The 26,025-nt window shown below is 37.0% G+C and overlaps 1 protein-coding gene and 1 pseudogene across 1 annotated transcript; one reads left to right on the forward strand and one right to left on the reverse strand.

Moving 5' to 3' along the window:
• The first annotated feature begins 304 nt into the window (after positions 1–304).
• On the forward strand, positions 305–8,515 carry LOC127662831 (solute carrier family 22 member 13-like). Its single transcript, XM_052154194.1, has 10 exons — positions 305–697; positions 1,216–1,316; positions 1,422–1,576; positions 1,839–2,007; positions 2,110–2,212; positions 3,852–3,973; positions 4,938–5,155; positions 5,348–5,456; positions 6,295–6,525; positions 7,392–8,515. The coding sequence occupies exons 1-10, from the start codon at positions 452–454 to the stop codon at positions 7,483–7,485; spliced, it is 1,548 nt and encodes a 515-aa protein (XP_052010154.1). The 5' UTR covers positions 305–451; the 3' UTR covers positions 7,486–8,515.
• A 1,788-nt stretch (positions 8,516–10,303) lies between these two features.
• LOC127662677 (SH3 domain-containing YSC84-like protein 1) overlaps positions 10,304–26,025 on the reverse strand; it is a 56,153-nt pseudogene continuing 40,431 nt past the window's right edge.

Here is a 26,025-nt window from a genome sequence, read left to right on the forward strand (position 1 = left end):
ATTACATTTCCACAAATTACATTAAAATAAACATTTAGGTACACTTGGGACAGCCAATAGATAGTAAGGGAGAAAAGCTCTTATGCTGATTTGCATTCTAGCATACCTACAAGATAATTAACGGGCAATTTCACCAGCAATTTTACAATATAGTTGCATATTAAGAAATGTTGTTAGTTCATTTGGCTTAGTTACTTATGTAGGCTAATAACTCTTCGCGATTGGTGACGGATTCGTAACCAAAGGGAAAGTCCAAACCAACAACAATGATATTTACATAATCAGAAAAACTTAGGCTGGAGAGCAGACGTCTTCAGAAGTCTCTGTCGAAGGACATTTCCACGTAACAGATGCTGAGATTCGTCCTTATACCGTTGGGTTTACTTAGGCATACAGCTCTTCTTTTCCACGGACTAAAGGGAACACATTTACCGTTGGAGCAGCCGGTGAAATGAAGACGGAAGGCGCTTGGTGCTTGTTTGTCAGTCCACTACAAAAGAAAGTTTATTTGATCCTTAGTTTACCAATCTTTTTCACAGCCTCCACATTTTTCGTGGACGTTTTCACGCTACACGTGAAGTCTTGTGGCGAGGATGTAGAGATCAAGTCTTTAAACCACACAAGTGTATCGGACACTAACATATCCAGCATTACATTCACAACACGGTGGACGGACAGTCACAGCGACCCCGACAGCGTGAGTATTGAGTTGCTAGTGTTTGCATTTAAGCGTGCACACTACTATTTAAAGCGCAGCACGTGTTTTCCATCAGTTAGGGGTAGTTCACAACAAACTACGCTGTTTTTAAATTGTTTATTTGTATATTTTTGTATATAAACATGCACTCTAAAGTGGTAACCTGCAATTTCTACTTACTCATCATCTAACCCGTTAAAATGCCTTTGTTTTCGTAGCTTTTTCAGGTAAATTTAGTCTGATGAAATAACATATTTGAACGGAATAAAACCAGTTATTTTAAATGTTACAACATAAAGCACTCGGGCTACCTCTCAAAACATTTTGGTTCTTAGACAGACGTCTGCGCCTCGTCTCGATTTTAAGACGACGTGACAAGTTTAAAGCACTCGAACCTTTAAATACGGGTCTCGAGACACCTGGGTTCGGTTTTATTTTCTGCACTGCGTCTACGTTTTTCAGCGTAAGAACGAGTTGGGTTTGAACCACCTCTTTACACTCTCTTTGTTTTGGAACAGGGTCCCACATGTCAAGAAGAAAACCAGTTTCCACATGGGCAAGCAGCATACATGACTGGGTTACTTATCGGTACTTTATTCGGTGGTGCTCTCTCTGACAAGTTAGTATTTTCACCTTTTGACCTTTTAGGTGCCAGGCTCCATTCTACCAAAATATAGTAACAGTAGGCCTAATCACTAAAAAATGCATTAATCCTTCCATTTAGGTATGGAAAGAGATTCCTCCTCATATGCTGCTCAGTGGTCCACGCAGTCACCACTCTGATAGTGGCATTTCTGCCATATGTGCCCGTGTACCTGACTGCCCGCTGCATCAGTGGTGTAGCCTGTTGTGCCATTCACATCTGCACCTACAGCTTAGGTACAATTATCAACGTTTAACCCTTTTTTATTGGCAGGACAACCAATAAACCCTTTAGTGGTAGTATTACTTTTTTCTCATAGTTAATAATTTATGTCAAAATCAAGATTTATCAAGAACAGGGATGGTCAATATTACATGCCTGTGTTTCTCATGTGAACTCTTAGACTGGCTCGTCCTGCTGAGGAAGGTAGATTATAACCAACTATAACCTGACAATTATATTTATTAGGCCTTACATAAATGGTTTTCTGGCTTCCAGGGGTTGAATGGAGCCTGCCAAAGTACCGGATCTGGCCACCCACCCTATTCTCTTTCATCTTCAGTCTGGGAATGATGGGACTTGCCGGTGTGGCTTATTTGACCAACGGCTGGATGCAGTTTCATCTGGCACTTGGCCTCCCACAGATTCTTGTTCTACCTCTTTATATGTTAGTAGAACTAACACAAATTTCAATACATCATAAAGCCTGTTATAACATTTAAAACATACATAATTTAAAAAAGTGATTTTTTTTGTGTGCAATTATTAGCTATCTTCCAGAGTCTCCTAAATGGCTGCTGCTAAATAAAAGAATGAAAACTCTAGAGGGATATCAAAACCGAAGTCCTGAGGACAAGCACTACCTGGATCTAGTAAGACACAAAGTCAGACTCTAGAATTGCTAAAAGATTTGTGTAAAGTGTGTTGACATAAATGTACAGTGGTACTTGGTAAATATGAGCAAATAAGTATGTGGGGGAATATCTGCTTTGTTTATCTTTTTGATCTTTCATTTAAAACAATCTAATATTTAATTGAAGTGAAACAATTGAAAGAGAGGAAATATCTCATTATTAAATACATATTTATTCTCCAAAACACATTGGCCACAATTATTGGCACCCCTAGAAACTCTTATGAGTAAAATCTGAAGTATATTCTCAATGATATTAAAAAGAAATGTAGGGCACCTGGGTGACTAGGAACATGCAATTGTTCAGCAATGACTTCCTGTTTCACAGGGGTATAATATGAGGTAACACAGGCCAAATTCCCTTAATCATCAATCACAGTGGTTTAGACTAAAAAATATAGTTGTTGAGCTTCAGAAAATGGGAAGTGGCTATAAGAAAATAGCAAAAGCATTGAAAATGCCCATTTCCATCATCAGGGCAATAATTAACATGTTCCAGTCAACTGGAGATCTTAAGACTCGGCCTGAAAGAGGACGTGTGTCTATATTGTCTCCACGCACAGTGAGGAGGAGGGTTCAAGTGGCCAAAGAAACTCAAAGGATCACAGCTGGAGAATTGCGGAAATTAGTTGTGTCTTGGGGTCAGAAAGTCTAAAACAAATAGCAGCCATCACCTACATCACATTGTTTGGGAGGGTTTTAAGAAAAAAGCCTCTGCTCTCATCCATCAACAAACTCAAGCATCCTCAGTTTGCCAGACACAACTGAAACTTCAAATGCGACCGGGATCTATGGTCAGATGAAACAAAAAAGAGCTTTTTGGCAGCAAACACCAGAGATTGGTTTGGCGCAGACAGAGATGAAGAAGTACCCAGTCCCCACGGTTAAATATGGTGCTGGATCTTTAATGTTGTGGGGCTGTTTTTCTGCCACAAGTCCTGGACATCTTGTTCAGATACATGGCATCACAGACTCTATCAAATACCAACAGATAAAAAATCAAAACCTGCCTCTGCCAGAAAGCTTACAATGAGTTCTAGTTGGATCTTCCAGCAAAACATTGATCCAAAACAAACATCAAAATCAACACAAAAATGGTTCACTGACCACTAAATCAAGATTCTGCCATGGCATCCCAGTCTCCTGTCCTGAACACCATAGAACATTTATTGGTTGAATTGAAGAGGAGAGTCCACCAACATGGACCTCTGTATTTGAAGGATCTGGAGAGATTATGTTTGGAGGAACAGTCTCAGATCCCTTGCCAGGTGTTATCCAAACTCATTAGGCATTATAAGAGAAGACTCAGAACTGTTATCTTGGCAAAGGGAGGTTGCAAAAAGGATTGAATAAAAGGGTGCCAATAATTATGGCCAATGCGTTTTGGAGAAAAATATTTATTTAATAATTAGATATTTCCCCTGTTTCAATCATTTTACTTCAATTAAATGTTAGATTGTTGTGATTTTTTTAATGAAAGATCAAATGGATAAACAATGCAGATTTTTTCCCACATATTTATCAAGGGTGCCAATATTTTTGGCCACCATTGTACATGAATTATAACATTATAATTAACCCTTAATTGTTATTTACAGCTTATGGACTCAGTGGACAGTGGGAATCCTAAATCAGAGGTCTACACTGGATCAGAGTCCAATTTCACCAACTTTACCTCACCTACCATACTGCTGCGCTTATTTATCATGAGTTACATTGGGTAGGAATGTTTATATATGGTATGGTAATTTCTACATAATTCCTTTTTGCAGCAGTATTTCCTTTATATGTTTCAATATTATAATTTTTTTACTTAAAGTGAACTTTTTAAGATATTATATATTAAGACTATGTGTGCTGTATTTTCAGATTAACACATGTATGTTCTGTTTACACATGTATGCACAGATGTGGAAGAATTTTAAATATGTGCCAGAGAGAGAAGTGAACTTCCACCCTGAGGAATGTCTTACATGAGTTGTTATTCAAAGCTCAGTCTTTCAGTAGATACTGTAGCTTGCCTGTGTGATGTAACTTGCACTGAGGGGCTGTTTCATAAATCCCAACCAGCAAGTCAGACAGTCCTTGAGTTGAAGACATTAAATGTCTTTCTCTGCAGCTTTTGCAAATAGGTTTTCTAGATATATTATAGATCTACACTCACTGGCCACTTTATTAGGTACACCTGTACATCTACTTATTCATGTGATTATCTAATCAGTCAATCATGTGGCAGCAGTTTAATATATAAAATAAAGCAGATATGGGTCAGGAGACCACGTTGGGTTTCACTTCTGTAAGCCAAGAACAGAAATCTGAGGCTGCAGTGGGCCTACCATTTGTGTACCTCAGCAGAAATCAAGATTTGTCAGACCAGGCAATGTTTTTCCAGTCGTCTACCTTCCAGTTTTTGTGAGCCTGTGCCCACTGCAGCCTAAGTTTCCTGTTGTAAGCTGACAGTGGTGTAACCTGGAGGGGTCTCCTGCTGCTGTAGCCCATCTGCCTCAATGTTCGACGTGTTGTACTTCAGAAATGCTTTTCGGGCGAGTGTATATCATAGATTATTACAAGCGTCTTTCTCCACACAATCCTCCTGTTCTTGTGCAGTAGATGCTGCTTATAATCTTTGAACCTGTATGTCTTATAAATTATTCTAATGTTATTTTAATGCTCCTTTCTCTCAGTTTTGCTTCTGCTCTTACGTATTATGGGATCTGCTTCAGCGTGGGAAGTTTCGGAGTAAATATCTATTTGGCACAGTTTTTCTCTGGACTATCTGAGTCTCCCTCTTTGCTGCTTCCATTACTTTTGAAGCGATGGGGCCGCAGGCCTTTCAGCATGGGCTCTCTGTTCCTCAGTGGCATTTCCTGTATACTCTCCCTCCTTGTCTCCAGGTTCTGTGGTGAGAGACACAGTCACTGAAATACGATACACGAGCATGAGAATGTAAATGTTGATCAAATGTCATAAATTATGATTTTTATCAGTATATATGCCATAGGTTTACAATAGCTAAGAAAATTATAATATAACAGATATCCTTCAAAACAACTGCAACTATTTAAATTGTTTGCCATCATCTCCTTCTGACCAGACATGCCTGCCCTTGTAATGACGCTGGCAATGATGGGCAAGCTGTGTATGCAGTCTACCACCTGTGTCTCTCTACTCTACGGAATTGAGCTGTTCCCAACTGTAATAAGGTACACATTGATAAAACAGTTCTTAGATAATTAGTCTCCAAGTTCAAAATCCCCCATGTTCGTGGTTCTGTGTTCTAAAATATACATTTTGACTTAGCAAGAAAGTATTTTAGTTTGTTTGTGGATATAAATCCATTTGGAGCCTCTTAACATTTCAATGAGTATCTAAATAAGCATATCACAGCACTCCTCTCTACAGTGTGAGGAAAAAAGTCCCCTCCCCCCAGTTACATAATATTGTGTGTAATGCGATAGTGGCAGAAGTGGATGTGTAATCAAACTTCAGTAAGGTCCTAGGCAATAAGAGATAAGCATGTTTCTCACACTTGCACTGAAGTGTTCAGATGAGAAGTTGCACAACTTTTTTAAGAAAAGATATTTAGCCTGCAGAGAGCTGCTGCAAGTAATCAATGATTGACTGAGATAATAAAACAGAGGGTTAACAACTTTAACTGCCAATATAGTGTTAACAAATGGAACTGCAAATATAATTACTGTTTTAAAACTTGTTTCCTAAACACTCCAGCCTTCCTTTGGTCTTTCAAACTCACACCATTGGGTGAACCAAAGTTGCTATGTTGGGATAGTCGGGATGCTCAAACAGAGCAATGTTTTGATAGCACCACAGAGCCGCTGTGTTTGCTTTTGAGGGAATTCTGTCCCTGAAATAAATGCACTTCAATTCAATAAAGCATCTGGTAAATGGCAATACAAAATAAAATAGGGCAAATTTGCTCTATATAATTTATTTTTTACTAAGAACTCAATTGATCTTGATATAAATGTTCTACATGCACATTGAATGGATGTCCCTTTCTCACCATTTTCCCCAACGCAGGCAGAAGTGTGTCGGCCTGGTTAGCCTTTGTTACCGAGTGGCCTGTATTATAAATGCGGTGGTGGTCCCTAAGGGTGGGATTCCTCTGCCAGCTATGATCTGTTACAGCAGTGGGCCAATCATTGGTGCAGCTCTGTGCCTTCTCCTCCCAGAGACCAGTGGCATCCCTTTACCAGACACAGTGCGGGACTGTGAGCGACAACCAAATATCAAGCTCTCATGCTGTGCCCGGTGAGATACTGTACATGTTAGTCATTAACATTTAGGTATTGTTTGAAAATAATAATATTATCTTAATTGATTTCACCCCACAAATTTCCACCAGTCCACAAATGGACAATGCCTATAGTGTATAGTGTCTCCAAAAAAGTATTCGTACACTTACCACACACTTCAATTTTATGAATTGTATTGCACTAAATTGACCTTAAAAATTATTGCAAAAATGGATAAGAAAAGTGAAGTTTGTTCTCAGAAAAGAGATAATTTGTTTTGCAGGTGCCAAAAATAAAAATAAACACTTAGCAATTTACTGTAGCCCTAGAGTTCTGCTGATTCTGATTCTGACCTGAAACACTTCAGACTACGGGGCTATTACTGATCCGGCGATAATTATGTAATGAAGTATATTGAATTCCGAAAAGGTCAATGGGACAGTAAGTCAGACTTAGAGCTTCTGCTGTAAACTAGTGTGTGGCACTGCATCAGAAAAGCTAATCAGTATTTTTTATCCATGCTGCCTAAACCCATCTATATAACCAAAAGTAGGGCTTGATGTGTAAAGATAGGTGGGAAAAAAAATTAGATGCTTCCAATAAATCTAGTTTAATTTATATAGATTTGTATGGATGACTGACTGCTCTTTTAACTTAGTATGTAATAGAAATTATTATTATAATTTTTTTTTTTTGCTGTTCTAAACCATATCATGTCACTGCTACCATATGTCATTTATTGAACTGCTGAGACCTTTGATCCATATCCATATATATATATTAGAGCATTATATCTGTCTTTTTGTGGGTTAACATGCACAAACATGTTGTAGATTATTCATTGCAACTTGTAAAATCAATTTAATGCTTTTGTTTCATCAGATGGCCCCTAAAGCATAAACAAGAGCTGAAAGCTTCTTTTACCAACGGGACGGACATAAAGAATCAAATCGAGTGCAATCTCTTTTCAGTATAGTCAGCAAGGGTGAAATATTATCCAGTCAGAATGTGAATTTCTTTCATATTATTTCTATTAATGTGAGATTTTATTTGTGAAAACTCTAGTAAACGTGAGGGTATGTGCTTGAAATAGTCAAATGTATTTTTAATGGGTGCTTTACTGTAGAATAGTTCCTTAAGATATGGTAGCCAATGAATTTTGCTGCTGAAGGATGATACTAGAACATCTGATGCATGTACTGGAGTCATTCAGCGCTGCAAGATTTCCTTTTAGATGAATTCATGAAACTCCTGGGGTCAGAAGTAGACATTTTTTGTATTTCTTTATCAGCTATTGATATATATAACCTATATTTTTTAAAGCTATACTGTCAAATTTATAGTATTGATTTCCTAGTATTTTTTTGCTAAACTATTGAATTCTCCAAATTAAAATTTTACCTTCACAAAAACACTTGGAGGCAAAGTCTTGCAAGTCTTACCGTGAAATAGACATCAGGTTAAATCATTGTTTTGATATGCTCGAATGGATGCCATGCAACCATTACGCTCCTGTAAAATTGTGTTTGTCTGTGTGGAGATAATATTTTAACCTGATACCTCTAACGGTCACAGAAATATCAGACATTAAAAAAAAAAGTGAAGCCACCTCTGAATGCTGAGGGGATAGAATGTTTTATTAGGGCTGTTTGGCTGCTTCTCTTTTGGGATAGGGAGAAGACTCTAATTAAACCAAAATATTTTTTCTGCTATATAAAGAATGATGAAAGAGTAAAGAGGGTAAATAAAGGAACTAAAATGTGTGACTAACATGGGAGCTCCAGTTATCCAAGATATATTTCATAAGACGAGAGAAGGCACATCAGTTAGTGAAATCAAAGACACCCTGCATACTGTTGTATATGCAGAGGTGAACTGTGATGACACTTTTCATCTAATGGGTGGATTCAGCATTTCTGGTGACTAAATTGATTATTAATAAATAGTTGCATTTTATATTGCAATAATTGTTATATCATTGTCATTAACTTTTATATGATTTTCTGTTCCCCACTGTCTTAATAGTTTTTATTAAAAATATTTATTTTATAAACATTGTTTCATTGTGAAAACACAAATATATACAGTATATAACATTATTTTGTTTAATTTCTGGATTTGTATTTACAGTTACCTTTGGAGAACTTTAACAATGGGATAACTTATCATGATTCCATTAAATCGCAGATCATTTGTAAATACAGTATGTTAGCTGTTTGATTTTACCAATTAACTTCACTCACATGTATTTTGGCTTACTGGATAAAAGAAGAGAAATCAATCAATTTAAATAATATGTTTTTTAAGTGTTATTGAAAATCAGTCTCCAGTTGTTTTTTTCCAGCTTTTAATTAAATTTGCATCCTGCCAGTTATGGAATTGAACTGAATTCAACTTTGGAAAAAAAATAACAACGTATATACATATATAATATACAACTTATATTGACATAATATTCTGGATTTTTTTCAAGCTACTTAAAGGCACACTTAACTTAAGTATGTAAACTTCTGACCCACTGGAATTGTGATATAGTCAATTAAAAATGAAACAATCTGTCTGTAAACAATTGTTGGAAAAATCAGTTTGCCAATATGAAATCTGTGGTGTGGTAAAAAATGTGTTTTAATGACTTCAACCTAAGTGTATGTAAACTGTAATTGAATTTTTAAAGAGAACTTTCAGACATGCTGGCTATAATTTTCAATAGCAATAGACAAACTGCAGGGAAAGAGCTTCCTCTTTAATTGCATTAGTTGGGGCAAGATACTACTGTATACTTGTATGACACCTTGAGGGTAAAGAAAGTTACTGTTCTGCTGTAATCAGATAGCAGAAGAATAGCTGCCTAGAATTAAGTTATTGACACTTTTGCTAAATTGTTCCTCTTAATACAGGTGAAACATGAGCCAGGTAGTCGACAAATTATTAGGAAATACAAAATGTAGGAAACGTCATGATTTTTTTTAGTAGATCGGTTAAACGTTGACTCATAAATAAGACATTCATAAACAGTAGGAAATACAGTTATCCGTGGATGATTAACAATTGTGCAAATAGCAGTACTGGTACATTTTATTAAAAGGCAATCACTCAACCACTTTCCTCCAAGGAAGTGGTTGAGCGATTGCCTTTTATAAAAACATTTTCCCCCACAAAAATAAATAAATAAAAAATTGGACCATGGCAGCTGTGAAGTTATAAAGTTGTATGCAGTAGTTTATATATCACAAGCCATGCCTATGTAGACTCCATTGTCATTTTCAGGTTTGTTAAATTATGCATTGTTGAATGGCTCAACACAGTGTGCCTCTGTGCTTTCACCAATGACAAAACATTGTGCTGTTATATCTCAAAAAACAAAAATACAAAGTAATTGCACTTAAAATACCACTCTCTGGTACTTTATGCTTCTCAATAATAACAACTTTGTCTGGATAAAATGAAACAATATTTGAATTAGTGTGATTCTAAACAATAGCAAAATAAACAATATAAAACAAACACTTTTTCCAGACAAAACAAATAAACTAGTGAGTAACAATAACTCTAAACCATGCTTAAACAAAGGTGAACCCAGAAACAAAAAACTGATCTTCCAGCATAAAATAGGAAAGTAATTCACCAATGCCAGTAACACTGAAAAACATATTCTTATCCCTTAGAAATCAAATCTTTGGAGAAACAAAGACCACAAGTGTTCTTAAAAATATATACCTTCATCCTTAACTTAATTTCAAACTGTGGATAACAAAGGCACCCTTCAATAGCAGACATGTCACCTGGTAGAGCTTCTAAGCATACTGTGAGTCAGTTTTGGTAATAACAGTGATGCAATCTCCTGGAGCAAAACCCAGGTCCCTAGGCTGCCGGACGTTGAACGGATGCATGGCTGTGACCACTAGAGCGCCACCTGATGCTTGATGTAGAATACAATCAGAGGAGAGAAGTCACTTAATGTGTGAAAGGAATTACCATTAGACCATTACTGCCCTAGAAAAGGTCAAATGCTGTAACTATGCCAACAAAGAAACTGATAAAAACTGCTTCAAAGTTGTTTGAGTGTCCAACCAAAATGGATTATCAAACTTCACTACCCTTTCTTTGAATCTGAGCATAGTTGAGCCAAACCCACATGATGGAGGACATGATTTTGTTTAAAATCTCAATTTTAACAAAAAAAAAAAAACGTGTAGTTATATTGCCTTTGCATGACATATTAGCTATATTGAGCATTTTGAAGGTATAAATTCTAATTCCCATAGCCTATATCAATTATTGCCTAAGGGTAATTGCAAATTTATAAGTGGCATTTACTATTTAATTATTTAATAATAATAAGCCCCAACACCACCAAGACACCACTGTGTGGTCCTTGAGCAAGGCCCTTGAACCTATCTGCTTCAGGGGCGCTGTATCATGGCTAACCCTTTCACTCTGTGAAAAATAAATAATTTCACCATGTATATGCAGAAATGTATGTATAATGTGCGACAATTTATCTTTTTTTTAAATGTAGCACATGCTTAATGATGTAATGCTTATTACAATTTCAACATGACCATTAATAAATATTTAAATGTGATTTTAAAAACTATTTTTCTAGTCCTATAGTATAAATGTTGGACATGCCTAAAGTGATATTACAATTTCAACATGACCAAAATTATTATTTTAAAATAATTATATTAAAACTTGCTAGTGACCAAACACATCAGAAATGCCAAGAAATTATGTATAAAATGGTAATACCAATTTAACAACACTAGAGAGCAGCGTGTGTACTCTTAAAAACACTCTCTCGCTCTCTCTCTCAGGTACAGTGTTGTATTCCACATACCACAAAACTGTCCTGCACTTCTAAATGATGGTGGTGCATGGTATTAACACATGTAGGTAGAATCTGTCAGCCAAGGGCAAAACCCCACTCTTTATCTGTCTATCAACATGTTAAGGCATAAACATATGTGTAATATATATTTTGTTTTTTTCTTTCAGGCTAAGAAACAGCAAATGTAACCTTTAAATACTAAAACCTTTGACTGTGTCACACTGACAGCTAATCCACTGGAACAAATGTACTTTGTTTACACAATTCAATTGTGTATAATTCCGTACTGTAGAAGTGTCTAGGAAATAAAAGTATGCGTGTGTATACATAGAGCAGTACATTTATTTCACAGAGTGAATACATAACTGTAATATGTGCAATATCAATTGTATCATACAGGATCCCTAATATACACTAAAAAACAAACTGAATAATGCAGTGGGTATGGGTCTGTGGATCCTCTTTAATTTATGGGCCAACAAAAGCACAATGGCTTTCAACATGTACTAGCACTGAGCTGTTTACATTGAGCAGCAGTCAAGGATGCAAAGTCGAGTGTGGCGTGTTCTGCTTGGTAAATGGGGGCAAACAGGTGGCGAGAGGTTGCAGGAGTGATGAAAAATAAGAGAGGTGGGAGAAAACCAGAGATAGGAGGAATGCGTCTTCACGCTGTTGGCACCTGCTCTGAAATCTCCTGTCTCCAAATAAACCTCAGGCATTGCCAAAAGCTCCAGCCGAGTAGTTTTTCGCACTAAACGCTTTTTTAAAATATCTGTACACCATAATGTTCATTCCAGCTACCACAAGAGCAAGACATGACAAGCCGGCCGTTAGACAGCAATACAATCCACAGAGTTTCTTTAAATCTGTAAGAGATGTGTATTTTGGCAGAGTGGTGACATTTGAGCTATGCGGTTTTGTATTTGAACACGCAATATCTAAAAAAGTGACAGCTCGTGAAAGGGGGTTGGGCCTGCCATCTCTATACCTCCAGATTGATGTAAACCATAGATAATCACTGTCATCTTTGAAACTTGTAGTGGAATGTAAAAGAAAAATGCAGATTAACAATTGACAAACACTTGAGAAACATAAGATTCTCCTGAAAACATAATAAAACATGGAAGCCTTATGTATACACTGTGTATATATATGGTATATAACATGTACAGTTGAAGTCATAAGTTTACATACTGTAAGGATATTTGGTATGCTAAATTTAGAAGGGAATTTAGGGTCTTGAAATATGTGAGCTATGAACTAAATTAGTCGTTATTGTACATTATTAGGTAATGAAATGTATAATGGAATTTGTCGCGTTCGACAACCATTCTAAATTAGATAAATGACAAATAACTAGATTATTTGTCTGAATAAATCCACTCACAATTTCTACTGTAAGGAATTAGCTTTAATAAGTGAATTATGATTAATTCACTTATTGAAGTGATATTATTCTCATGGCTTATTGAAAATATTATCACATATATTTAGGTACAGCTTTGTAGTGAAATCTTTTAGAAACAGGGATGAGATTATTTATCAAAATATACCACAGTCACGTCGTCTTTGAACTCAGACAAACTTTATTTCTATTCTAAACATAAATCTAATCTAACACATATATACATGAGACAGGTTTGTGAGAAGAGTGACAGAATGTGAAATAAATGATCAATACAGTGAAAATGAACTTTATGGTGGCTGTTGACAATACCTGAAGAACCATTTACCCTTCTTTGAGTCTATCAATTTGCTATCGGATTACCCAATGTCTTTAATAAATACACCAGCGCTTTGAGCACAATATTGGAGATGTACTTGCTTGTAGTGGTGTTTTCTTGTGTTCTTTGTGTTGCTTGGTTCTTGGTCGAAAGTTCGTTCCTTCGATGTTTTGGACCTCTGTAAGATCGGAGTTATTGTCTGTATGAATGATGAGGTTGGCTTTGAAGCGAAGCCTTCTCGTGGGTGTGTGAACCCCATGCTTCTTTGGACCTCAAATGGCATGGACTTGGTTCCGACGAGATCCAGAGAAGACCATGAGGGAAGAGTCAGAGTGAAGTCTGAGCAGTCCGCGGAGCAGGAGAGACGATGAGAGAGAGACGACAGAAGAGAAGAGAGGAAGAGAGAGAGATTCTTCCTGTTTGGAAACATTTCAACTGAAATTGGCCGCATCCCAAAAGGTGTCCTGTGCCAATCAGAAGTGATTTTTCAGAGTCACATGGACAATTGATCTGTCTTTTCCGACAGTTGATTTATGGTCCCTTGTTTCAGATTCTTACAAATCTCCCCCTCAAAAATAGTGCATATTTAATCATGAACTTTTATTTGTTTAATTGTTTAAGACAGATTGTTTCACTTTTAATTGACACAATCGCAATTCCAGTGGGTCAGACATTTACATACACTAAATATCTGTGCTAGCAGCTTGGAAAATTCCAGAAAATTATGTCAAGCCTTTAGACAATTGGCAAATTGTGGATAACGCGATGGCTGAGTAACGCGAGATTCGCGCAGAGAGGGCAAGATTCATCATGGCGGCACGCGCTCACTGAGAGAGCTGTACCAACTACCAATACTGGCAATATTTTGAACCGCATGCCGGTCACCGCGGGAACATATTACCCTCCTCTATACTGGATAAATTAACGGACTTAGAGAAATACATCGATCACTACTACAACCGCTATACAATGGATACCACTACAACTCAGCAAACTCCGAAACCAACCAAACGAAAGAAGACATCATCTACTGACACCAGCGATTTACAAACTACAGAAATTGAGGTCAGTGTACTCGCATCCATTAACAACAAACTGGACTTACTAGTTACGGTACATGACGAAATAAAAGAACTTCGATCAAGTCTGGAATTTGCATACACACATATTGAGAAGCTAGAACAGTCGAATAAATCTCTCCAAATTAATGTTGAATCACTCAACAAACAGATGGATACAGTCATAAAAGAAAACAAATTAATGAAAGAAACCATTCTGGACATTCAAACGAGAAGCATGCGCGATAACCTGATATTTTCTGGCATCACTGAAAACTCCCCCGACGATCCCGAAGCAATGATCAGAGACTTCATGAAAACTCAACTCAAACTCCAACCGGACACTGTAAATGAAATAACCTTCCACAGAGTTCACCGTCTCGGAACACGTTCAAATAAATCACCTCGACCGATCATCGCTAAACTGGAACATTACAAACACAAAGAACTCATAAAAAGCAAAGGCAAAGAACTGAAAGGAACCAATTACGGATTAAATGATCAATTTCCACGCGAAATAAACAATCGGCGAAAAATTCTCTACCCCATCATGAAAAAAAAACACAGACAAAACAATAAACGGGCAAATATAATTGTGGACAAACTTTTTATCGATGGACAGCTCTACCATGACTCAAAAATTACTCCATGGCTCTTTTAATATAGTAGCTATAACATCGAACAATCTGCGACTGTCAGATTAGCCTAAATATTGATATGATGCACCACCCTCTCTCTTTTCTTTAAAACGGATACGTGGATCTTAATCCACCGATCCTTATGCTTTTGTTTATTCTGTCTCACTATGTCACTCTGTACTTGTTTATATGTATACTCTACATGTGTATAGCCTACAGTCTCTTTCTTTTTTGTTTTTACTGTTATCATCATTATCTCTTTCTAGACATTTAATGAACAATCATGCAAACACTTAAAATAGTATCATGGAATGTGCGTGGCTTCCGGACCCAGGCAAAAGGATTAAAATAATTAACCATCTGATGAAATTAGGGGCTGATATATCTTTTATACAGGAAACACACTTATCAAAATCAGAACTTGGAAATCTAACATTTAATCAATTTAACAACATATTCTCATCAACATACAATAGTAAACAACGAGGAGTTTCAATATTAATAAATAAAAATATCCCACTAATTCTTAACACATCTGTTATTGACCCAGAAGGGAGATTTGTCATCATCAATGTATCCATTAACCATATAACATACACACTAGCTAATATTTATGGGCCAAACAATGATGATCCATCCTTCTTTCATAATTTTTTCTCACTACTACCCGATACAAATAATATTATTATTGCTGGAGACTTCAATACTGTTATAAACCCACAAATGGACCGATCAAATTCATCAAATTCTACAAGAACCTGCCAGTCTACTGAAACAATCAAACAATATATGACTAATTTTGGACTTGGCGATTGTTGGAGAATGAATAACCCTTCACTCAGAAAATATAGCTATTTTTCTTCTTTTCACCAGTCCTTTTCCCGAATTGATTTTTCTCTCATCAGTAACTCACTAACCCAACATGTAATAGAAACTTCAATTCATCCAATCATAATCAGCGATCATGCTCCCATCTCCATCTCATTAAATACTCAATCCTCGATTAAACGCCCCAATAGATGGCGCTTCAATACTTCACTACTTCGCGATTCTGACTTCGACAGTTTTATTAAGAAAGAGTGGGCTTTCTTCCTGGAAATGAATGACTCTCCTGGGATTTCACCATCATTATTATGGGAAACAGGCAAAGCAGTAATTACAGGAAAAATAATATCATATTCATCATACAGGAAAAACAACAACAACAGCTGGAAAATAACTTGGAACAGAGAATTAAACTCCTCACAGATACCTACTCTACTAGCCCTAGTGAACAAATACATTGCTGAACTAAACAGTCTTAAAGCTGAACTCGATAGCATAATAAACCAAAAAACACAGTTTATTATCCAACAACTCAAATACAAACAATACCAATATTGTAACAAAATGGGTAAATATTTAGCAAATCAACTAAAGCGGAAACAAGAAAAAGCAATCATTCCATCCATATACGATGATTTAGATAAAATAACCCAGAACCCACAAGAAATTAATAATGTATTCCGAACTTTCTACCAAAAATTATATTCTTCTAATTGCAATCCAGATGAAGCAGAAATAGAACATTTTCTAAAAGAATTAAAGCTACCATCAATGTCAAAAGAACAGGCAAATGCATTAGATACACCTCTCACTCATGCTGAACTCCATAAAGCATTAGACCAAATGCCAAATAACAAATCACCCGGACCTGATGGTCTACCAGCTGAATTCTATAGACACTTCTGGTCAATTCTTTCTCCTTTATTCCTCAAAGTTATTAAAGAAATTAAAATTACTTCGACAATACCAACACACATGAATACGGCGGTTATGACACTTTTGCTAAAACCAAACAAAGATCCAATGCACCCTTCTAGTTACCGCCCTCTTTCATTAATAAACACAGATTTAAAAATCATTACCAAAGCATTAGCTACTAGAATAGAAACAGTTATCCCGATGTTAATTCACCATGATCAAACAGGTTTTATTAAACACAGGAATGCTTCAGATAATATGCGTAGATTATTCAACCTAATTAACCTTGCCCAACAAAATCATACCAAAACAGTAATTGTATCACTTGATGCCGAAAAAGCATTTGACAAAGTTAACTGGACATTTCTTTTTAATACTCTACATAGATTTGGCTTTGGAGAGTCATTCATCCACTGGATAAAAATATTATATACTTCACCTAGGGCCACAATAACAACAAATGGGATTACATCACAAAATTTCACACTTCACAGAGGGACCAGACAAGGATGCCCACTTTCTCCCTCTTTATTCAGCCCTATTTATAGAACCACTTGCAGCAGCAATACGACAAAATGATAATATCAAAGGAATACAAAACGTCAATACACAACACAAGATCTGTCTTTATGCAGATGATTTGTTGTTATGTTTACAAAACCCTTATAAGTCATTGAAAGAAACCTTTAAAATTATCAATACTTTCTCAAAACTTTCTGATTATACAATAAACTGGAATAAATCAACAATATTACCACTTTCAGAGGGCGCCTGGGATTCCACAGCCCATGATTCTTCTCTTCCACTCCACACTGGCAACATTACATACTTGGGTATCAACATTTCCTCCAGACTGTCAGAGTTGTTTAATCTCAACTATACCCCACTTTTAAAAAAAATTGGAGATGATTTAAAACGCTGGACTAACCTACCACTATCACTTATCGGTCGCATTGCTACAGTTAAAATGAAAACTTTACCACAAGTCAACTATCTATTCTCAATGCTTCCAACAACACCCACCGATAAATGGTTCAAATCACTGGATTCATTAACCTCTCACTTCTATTGGAAAAATAAAACACCTAAAATTTCACTGGGAAAATTACAAAAGACAAAATCACATGGCGGCCTAGAATCTCCAAATTTTCAATATTACTTTTTAGCAAACCAGCTACAATATTTATATAAATGGATTCATAAAAATAATCATAACAATTCATGGATGGAATTAGAACAAAACCATTGCAAAGATACTTCAGTTTCAGACCTTGCCTTTCTACCAAAATCAATTAAGAAAATGCTCTATTTTAATAATATTACAATTGCATCAACTCTGACAGCCTGGTGGAAAGTAAACAAAATTAATAATTCACCACTAACATCATGTAGATACACCCCCATTTGGTTCAACCCTGATTTTCAATTATGCAATAAATCGATCAATTTTCCATCTTGGAAACAAAAAGGAATCACTCATCTCCATCACTTATTTGAAAACAACCAATTCGTATCATTTAAAATATTAGTCCAGAGGTACGGTCTTGGGGAGAACATTTTCTACAATATCAACAAATTAAATCCATAGTTAAATCCAAGATTAACATAATTAATAACCCACTTCATCCCTCTCAGTTAATGGAAGACTTAATGAAAATCACTAATACCAACAAACTAATATCTAAACTACATAAACTTATATTAAATAATGATACGACAATTATAATACCCATGAATAAATGGGAAAAAGACTTAGCCTTCTCACCCAACACCGACCTCTGGAAGGAAATCTGTAACAACACATTTTCAATGACTAATAATACTAACCTACAGCTCATACAGTTCAAGATTATTCACAGGATTCACATCACCGAAAGAAAGATGTTTATAATGGGCTTGAGGGACACAGACATTTGTTCACAGTGCACACTGGGGAGCACAGATGACTATTTTCATGCCCTATGGACCTGTCAATCAGTTCACTCATTTTGGATATCAGTGACCACAAACCTCTCAGTTATCATGGGTTGTGGAATCCCTCCATCTCCGTCACTCTGTTTACTTAATAACTGCATGGAAGTTGATAATCTCCCAATCAAATACAAAAACCCCTCCTCATCTCTCTAACTATCGCCAAGAAAGTAATTTTGCAAAACTGGAAGTCCAAAAACTGTATACATATTAATCACTGGAATAATCTTCTAATAGAGTACATCACATTAGAAAAACTAACATACACTAACAAGAATATTATATCTACATTTCTTGATATCTGGAAACCATTCCTAACTCATCTTCATATAAATCAATAACCTGGAACCGGACCAACGCATTCTCCCAACCACACTACTGATGATATTACAGTAATATCATTACTGTACAGTACTACAATTATTCAGTATAGATGTACTTTATATATATATGTATATGTATCTATTTGTATGTATGTGTGTGTATGTATATTTTTATATGTGTGTACATGTATGTATGCGTGTGTATGTATATGTAGGTATGTGTGTATGTATACATGCTTGTATGTGTATGTGTGTGCATATGTATGTATGTATACATGTATATGTATAATGTTCGATAAATTGTACTTTTATTTTATTTAAAATCTGCATACTATTGCTATTTTTTTTTTTTTTTTTTTTTTTATCAAAGATGGTGGTAGTAGGGATGATGATATTGATACTATTATTATTATTATTATTATTATTATTATAGAATGATTAGTCTTCCCTTCCTCTCTCTTTCTATATAAATGACAATTCAGAAAATATTACGTATAAATATGTATAAAATTTTGTTAGAAATATAAATGGTCTGGGTCGGGCGTCTGTTCTAGGTGCTGTTGGTGGGTGCAACTGGCATATCCTGTTGGCTAATCATTACAGAATCAGTGATTGGACTGACTGGCCCTTCCCTTTCACTGCGTCTGGCCAGATCCCACCCTCGTGTTAAAGAATCATTGATTTGATACCTGGGTTGGATGTGGTGTCTCTGGCTGGGGAGCTAACCAGTGCACACCTTGCTCCAAAGCCATGGAAGGGGAAAAAAGGGAAAAGGAAAGAGGAAGAAAAGGAAGAGAGAGGAAAAAAAAAGAAAAAGGGGAAAAAGAAAAGGAAAAAGAAAAAAAAAAAAAGGAGAAAAGGGAAAAAAAAGAGAAAGAAAAAAAAAAAAAAAAGGAAGGAAGGGGGTAAGAGGGCCAACCACCTATAACATTTGGTTACATCAGGTCACAAACAGACTAAGGGAGCTTGGTGTGGAGGTGCCTGTTATGGTGCCCCAGCGTGCCTTTTTTTTTTTTTTTTTTTATATAAAGAGGACACCTCAATGGAGCCTAGAAGCTTAACTACGGGGTTGGGTATCACTGGCGGTGTGAGGGGAATCGGAATATTGAATAGAGGAGAGGTGTCGGTATCTGTGTGGAGCTCACTGGCAGTTGTGGATCAGCCCCTGACCTAGAGTTTAGAGCAGGTACGGTGACATTATTGACTGACCTAAATGTATTGTTATTAATACTATTAATACTATTGTCACTATTATTATTATAGATTGCTAGAGCTAATGCTCCTATTATTGTCATGAATTATCATTATAAATGTCATCATTACTACTATCACCACTAATATTAATATATTGCTGTTATTGTTGTGATTGTTGGGGTGATTAATACCCTCACTAAAAATATACTGATACTACCTTCTATACTTAGCGTCACAGAAAGGATCTCATCTGTATACATACATCACTTTATCGATGACTGTGTTGGGCTGTTTTGTATCTCGTTGTTTTTGTTTTTGTGCTTTTCTCTCTTCTGTATTGTATATGTGTCTCACTCCCTTGTATGTGTTACTCTTTTGCAATAAAAAAAAAAAAAAAAAAAAAAAAAAAGACAATTGGCAAATTAGCTTCTGATAGGAGGTGTACTGAATTGGAGGTGTACTCGAGGATGTATTTTAGGGTCTACCTTAAAACTCAGTGCCTCTTTGCTTGACATTATGTTAAAATCAAAAGAAATCAGCAAAGACCTCAGAAAAAAAAATTGTGTACCTCCACAAGTCTGGTTCATCCTTGGGAGTAATTTCCAAATGCCCGAAGGTACCACATTCATCTGTACAAACAATAGAACGCAAGTATAAACACCATGGGACCACGCAGCCATCATAATACTCAGGAAGGAGACGTATTCTGTCTCCTAGAGATGAATGTCGTTCGGTACAAAAGTGCAAATCAATCCCAGAACATCAGCAAAGGACCTTGTGAAGATGCTGGAGGAAACAGGCAGACAAGTAGTTATATCCACAGTAAAATGAGTCCTATATCGGCATAACCTGAAAGGCTGCTCAGTAAGGAAGAAGCCACTGCTCCAAAGCCACCATAAAAAGCCAGACTACAGTTTGCAAGTTCACATGGTTACAAAGATCTTACTTATTGGAGAAATGTCCTCTGGTCTAATGAAACAAAAATTTAACTATTTGGCCATAATGACCATTGTTTTGTTTAAAGGAAAAAGGGTGAGGATTGCAAGGCGAAGAACACCATCCCAACCATGAAGCATGGAGTTCGAAGCATCATGTTGTGGGGGTGCTTTGCTGGAGGAGGGACTGATGATATTGAAGCAACATCTTAATACATCAGCCAGGAAGTTAAAGCTCGGTTGCAAATGGGTCTTCCAAATGGACAATGACCCCAAGCATACCTCCAAATTTGTGGCAAAAAAGGACAGCAAAGTCAAGGTATTGGAGTGGTCATCACAAAACACAGACCTCAATCCGATTGAAAAGCATGTGCGAGCAATGAGGCCAACAAACCTGACTCAGTTTCACCAGTTCTGTCTGGAGGAATGGCCCATCATTCCAACAGGGGCGTAGCACCAAATTTTGGGCCCTGGGTACAAACCATCTTGCTGGGCCCCCGTACCAAATATGTATGTATAGAAAACTGACTTCTAAGGGGCCCCCCCTGCCTCGGGCCCTGGGTATCGGTACCCTTTACCCCCCCAGTCCAACGCCCCTGTTCCAGCAACTTATTGTGAGAAGGCTACCAAAAACATTTTACCCTGAATTAAACAATTTAAAGGCAATGCTACCAAATTATAACAAAGAGTATGTAAAGTTCTGACCCACAGGGAATTTGATGAAAGAAATAAAGGCTGAAATAAATAATTCTCTCTACTGTTATTCTGACATTTCACATTCTTACAATAAAGTAGTTATCCTAACTTACCTAAGAGAGGGAATGTTTTCTATATTGCCTTCCAGTCACACCAGGAGATATTTAAGTTATTTGCTAATCCATTCAGTTCAGATATCACGACAGTCCTGGATGATCTTCAGATGGAGATTATTGATTTGCAGAGCAAGGATAATCTCAGGGATAAGTACTCTGCAATGTCATTGCAAGACTTTTACCAAAATATCCCAACAAACTACTCCCCAAAGCTAACTGAGCCTTTTGCCAAAATTCCGAGCCTTTTTGGGAAGCACTTACATTTGCGAACAGCTCTTTTCCATAATGCACATGAACAAATCGAAAGACAGGTCAAGGCTCATAGATGAGCATCTGTCTGCAATACTGCATTTTGCCACTGCTCGAGATATCTCACTTGATATCCTAAAACTTGTGAGGGGGAAGAACTGCCAGGTGTCATGACAGAAGTTTAGAAAGGTCAAATCTTTTTATATATTATGTTAACTATGTGTGGAAAATAAGACTTCATTAAGAGGTGGTATACTTCCTAATAATTAGATATTTTAAGTTTGTATAACAGTATGCAATTATACACACAATACAGGTGTTGTTTTTTTCTTCCTTTTATTATTAGATTGCCCTCAACAATAAATTGCTGTCAGAAATGGCCACCAAGTCTAAATTACTTTGACTCCCCTGATATATATGTATATGTACAATGTTTAATGTAAATTTGTCCTGACTCTTTTCAGTCAATAAAGAGATAGTTCATCCAACAATGAAAATTCTGTCATTATCATAAACAGAATGAGCTTTGTCAAGTGTTCTCATGTACAAAAGGATTTGTTTTGGTGATAGGAGAAACAAGTGCACACAGAATATTACAGTGAGACCCAGAATATAAAACAAGATTAGATTATAAATAGACATCTAACAGAATTGTGTATGTACATATGCAAGGTTGTACAGTTGTTGAATTAAATATGTAAATTTATATATGTACATGAGATATTCTGAGGCAGTTTAATTGTTTTTGGGGTAAATGACCTGAGGGTAAAAACTGTTCTTGTGCCAGGATGTCCTCTGTAGTGTCGGCCAGAGGGCAACAGAATGGGTAGGGGGTGTGTGGGGTCCAGAGTGATTCTACCTGCACATTACCTCACTCTGGAGACAATCAGGTCTTGGAGGGTGGGCAGGGGGGCACCAATAATCCTGTCAGCAGTCCTGACTGTCTGTTGTAGTTTAATTCTCTCTGTTAATTTGGTGGCTGAACCAAACCAGACAGTTATAGATGTACACAGGACAGACTCAATGATGGCAGAGTAGAAGTGTCAGCAGCTCCTGTGGCAGGTTGAACTTACTCAGCTAGCGAAGAAGTGCAGGGGGATTTCTCCTGAAGTCTACTATCATCCCCACTGCTTTGAGTGTGTTTAGCTCAAGGTTGTTGTTATTGCTCCAGACAGCCAGCTGTACAACCTCTCATCTGTATTAAAACTCATCACTGTCGCGAATGAGGCAGATGACTGTGGTGTAGTCTGCAAACTTCAGGAGCTTGACAGTGGGGTCCTTTGCGGTGCAGTCATTCATGTACAGGGAGAAGAGCAGTGGAGAGAGAACGCATCCCTGAGGCGCACCAGTGCTAATATAGAGGGTCCCGGATGTGAGTCTCCCCGGTCTCACTAGCTGCTGCCTATCTGTCAGAAAGTTGGTGATCCATCAACAGATTGGGGTAGGCATGGAGAGCTGGGTCAGTTTGGTTGAGAGAAGATCAGGCATGATGATATTGAAGGCTTAACTGAATTACACAAATAGGATCCTTGCATAAGTTCCAGGTCTGTCAAGGTGTTGCAGGATATAATGCAGTCCCATATTGACAGCATCATCCACAAACCTGTTTGCTCGGTAAGCAAACAGCAGGGGTCCAGTGTTTTTCTTCAGGTCTCTCAAACAACTTAATGACCACATACATTAGAGCAACAGGCCAGTAGTCATTAAGTCCTGTGACTGTTTTTATTTTTGGGGACCGGAATGATTGTGGAGCATTTGAAGCAGCAGGGAACTTCACACTGCTCCAGTGATCTATTCAAGATCTGTGATGGGGGCCACTTGATCAGTGCAGACTTTCAGACAGCAGGTGAAAGCCCATCTGGTCCTGAAGCTTTCCTTGTCTTTTGTTTCTGAAAGATCTGGCACACATCCTACTCACAGATCATAAGTGCAGATTGAGTAGCAGGATGGGGGTGCCAGGAGGTGTTGGTGGGTGTGGTGTGTGTGTGTGTGTGTGTGTGTGTGTGTTGTGTGTGAAGTGAAGATCAGAGCAGGGGAGGGGTGTGAGACTGGGCTTTTCAAACCTAGTTGAGTCTCTACAGAGTGAGGGGGTGGTAATTTGTAATTTTTTATGCTTTTCAGGCCTTTCCACAAAGATGCAGGATCGTTGGCTGAAAACTGGGTTTTCAGCTTTTCAGAGTAGTTTCTTTTAGCCATGTTTCTGGAAACTACCAGAAAATAACAGATACAACTTGTGTGGTGCAAAGTCATCACTTAACAGTTTCCTTTTTAGACAAAACAGTCTTTAGAAATGAGGGTGGTTCTCTAAACACCTTTTCCTAAGTCCAGGGATCGATCTAAATGACTAGATTCTTTAAGTCAATAAAGATCTTCAGGGAAAGGAGTGCAAATGAAACAGAGAGGAGTGAGAGTTTTCAGGTCTCATTTTTCACAAATGATATCATGATAACTGGGGCGGGAGTGTGTCTGCCAGTAAAATAACACACAATGCAAACACACACCCAGGGTTTTTTCCCAGCATGTAGCAATACAGAAGGATCTTTTTATGACTCATCTTAAAAATAATTGTTACATTACTAGAGGATAGGACACACATTCAAACAATTGGATGTGTGAATTTTTCAATGTTAAAATACTCCCCAATCCTATCCAAATTTAAAATGCAGAGACTAGTATGGGGCCATTCACACCAAACACATTTTTGCGACCGTTTTTCTATGTTAGCCTGTGTTAGATGGATGTTACAATGAAATTTATCTTATAAAAACACATCCCAAGACAGCAGCGTTCTGTTGTATTTGCTGCTGTCTGTAGCTTTTTCAAATCAAGAAGGTGTTGAACTATTTATTGAAGGTCAATAAAAAGGCATAAACGCTTTGGCTTCACAAATATTTCACACTTCACCTTTAACTGAAAAAAAACAAAACATATTCACAAGTTGCATTTAAATGCCAACAATCAGATCAGCTATTAGTCTGTAAGGCCTTTTGCTGTCTCCAGTTGCATTGTTCTGTAAAGTTTTTTGCCAAAATAACAAAAACATTCATCTGTTGTCCAGACATTTTAATGAAGTCATCCAGTGCTTTGACACAAGACAGACTTACCTGTCTGCTTATCCTGAATTAAATGATGACAACTCTTTTGTCAGCAAGTGCTATTGAAAGATATGTCAGCTAGTTGGACAACTATGGCACATCGGATCCCTGCACAATTCATATCATCTAGTTCTATTATGTATGATTTTTCTTTGGCCAAATGACTGCTGTTGGCTGTTAGTTTGGTCTTTTTTGGCACACCTGGGTCACAGTTATGCATGAAAACTGCTTACATTTGAAGTCAGAAGTTTATATGCACCTTAGCCAAATACATTTAAACTCAGTTTTTCACAATTTGTCAATTCCTAACATTTAATCATAGAAAACATTCCCTGTTTTAGGTCAGTTAGGATCACTACTTTATTTTAAGAATGTGAAATGTCAGAATAATAATAGAAAAAATTATTCATTTCAGCTTTTATTTCTTTCATCACATTTCCAATGGGTCAGAAGTTTGCATACACTTTGTCAGTATTTGGTTGCCTTAAAATTGTTTAACTTGGGTCAAATGTTTTGGTTAGCTTTCCTCAAGCTTCTCACAATAAGTTGCTGGAATTTTGGCCCATTCCTCCAGACAGAACTGGTGTAACGGAGTCAGGTTTGTAGGCCTCCTTGCTCGCACACATTTGTTTAGTTCTGCCCACAAATTTTCTATCGGATTGAGATCAGGGCTTTGTGATGGCCACTTTAATACCTTGACTTTGTTGTCCTTGAGCCATTTTGCCACAACTTTGGAGATATGCTTGGGGTCAATGTCCATATGGAAGACCCATTTGCAACTGAGCTTTAACTTCCTGGCTGATGTCTTGAGATGTTGCTTCAATATATCCACATAATTTTCCTTCCTCGTGATGCCATTTATTTTGTAAAGTGCTCCAGTCGCTCCTACAGCAAAGCATCCCCACAACATGATGCTGCCACCTCCATGCTTCATGGTTGGGAT

The sequence above is a fragment of the Xyrauchen texanus genome, chromosome 22 (genome assembly GCF_025860055.1).
Source record: "Xyrauchen texanus isolate HMW12.3.18 chromosome 22, RBS_HiC_50CHRs, whole genome shotgun sequence".
Lineage (NCBI taxonomy): Eukaryota > Metazoa > Chordata > Actinopteri > Cypriniformes > Catostomidae > Xyrauchen > Xyrauchen texanus.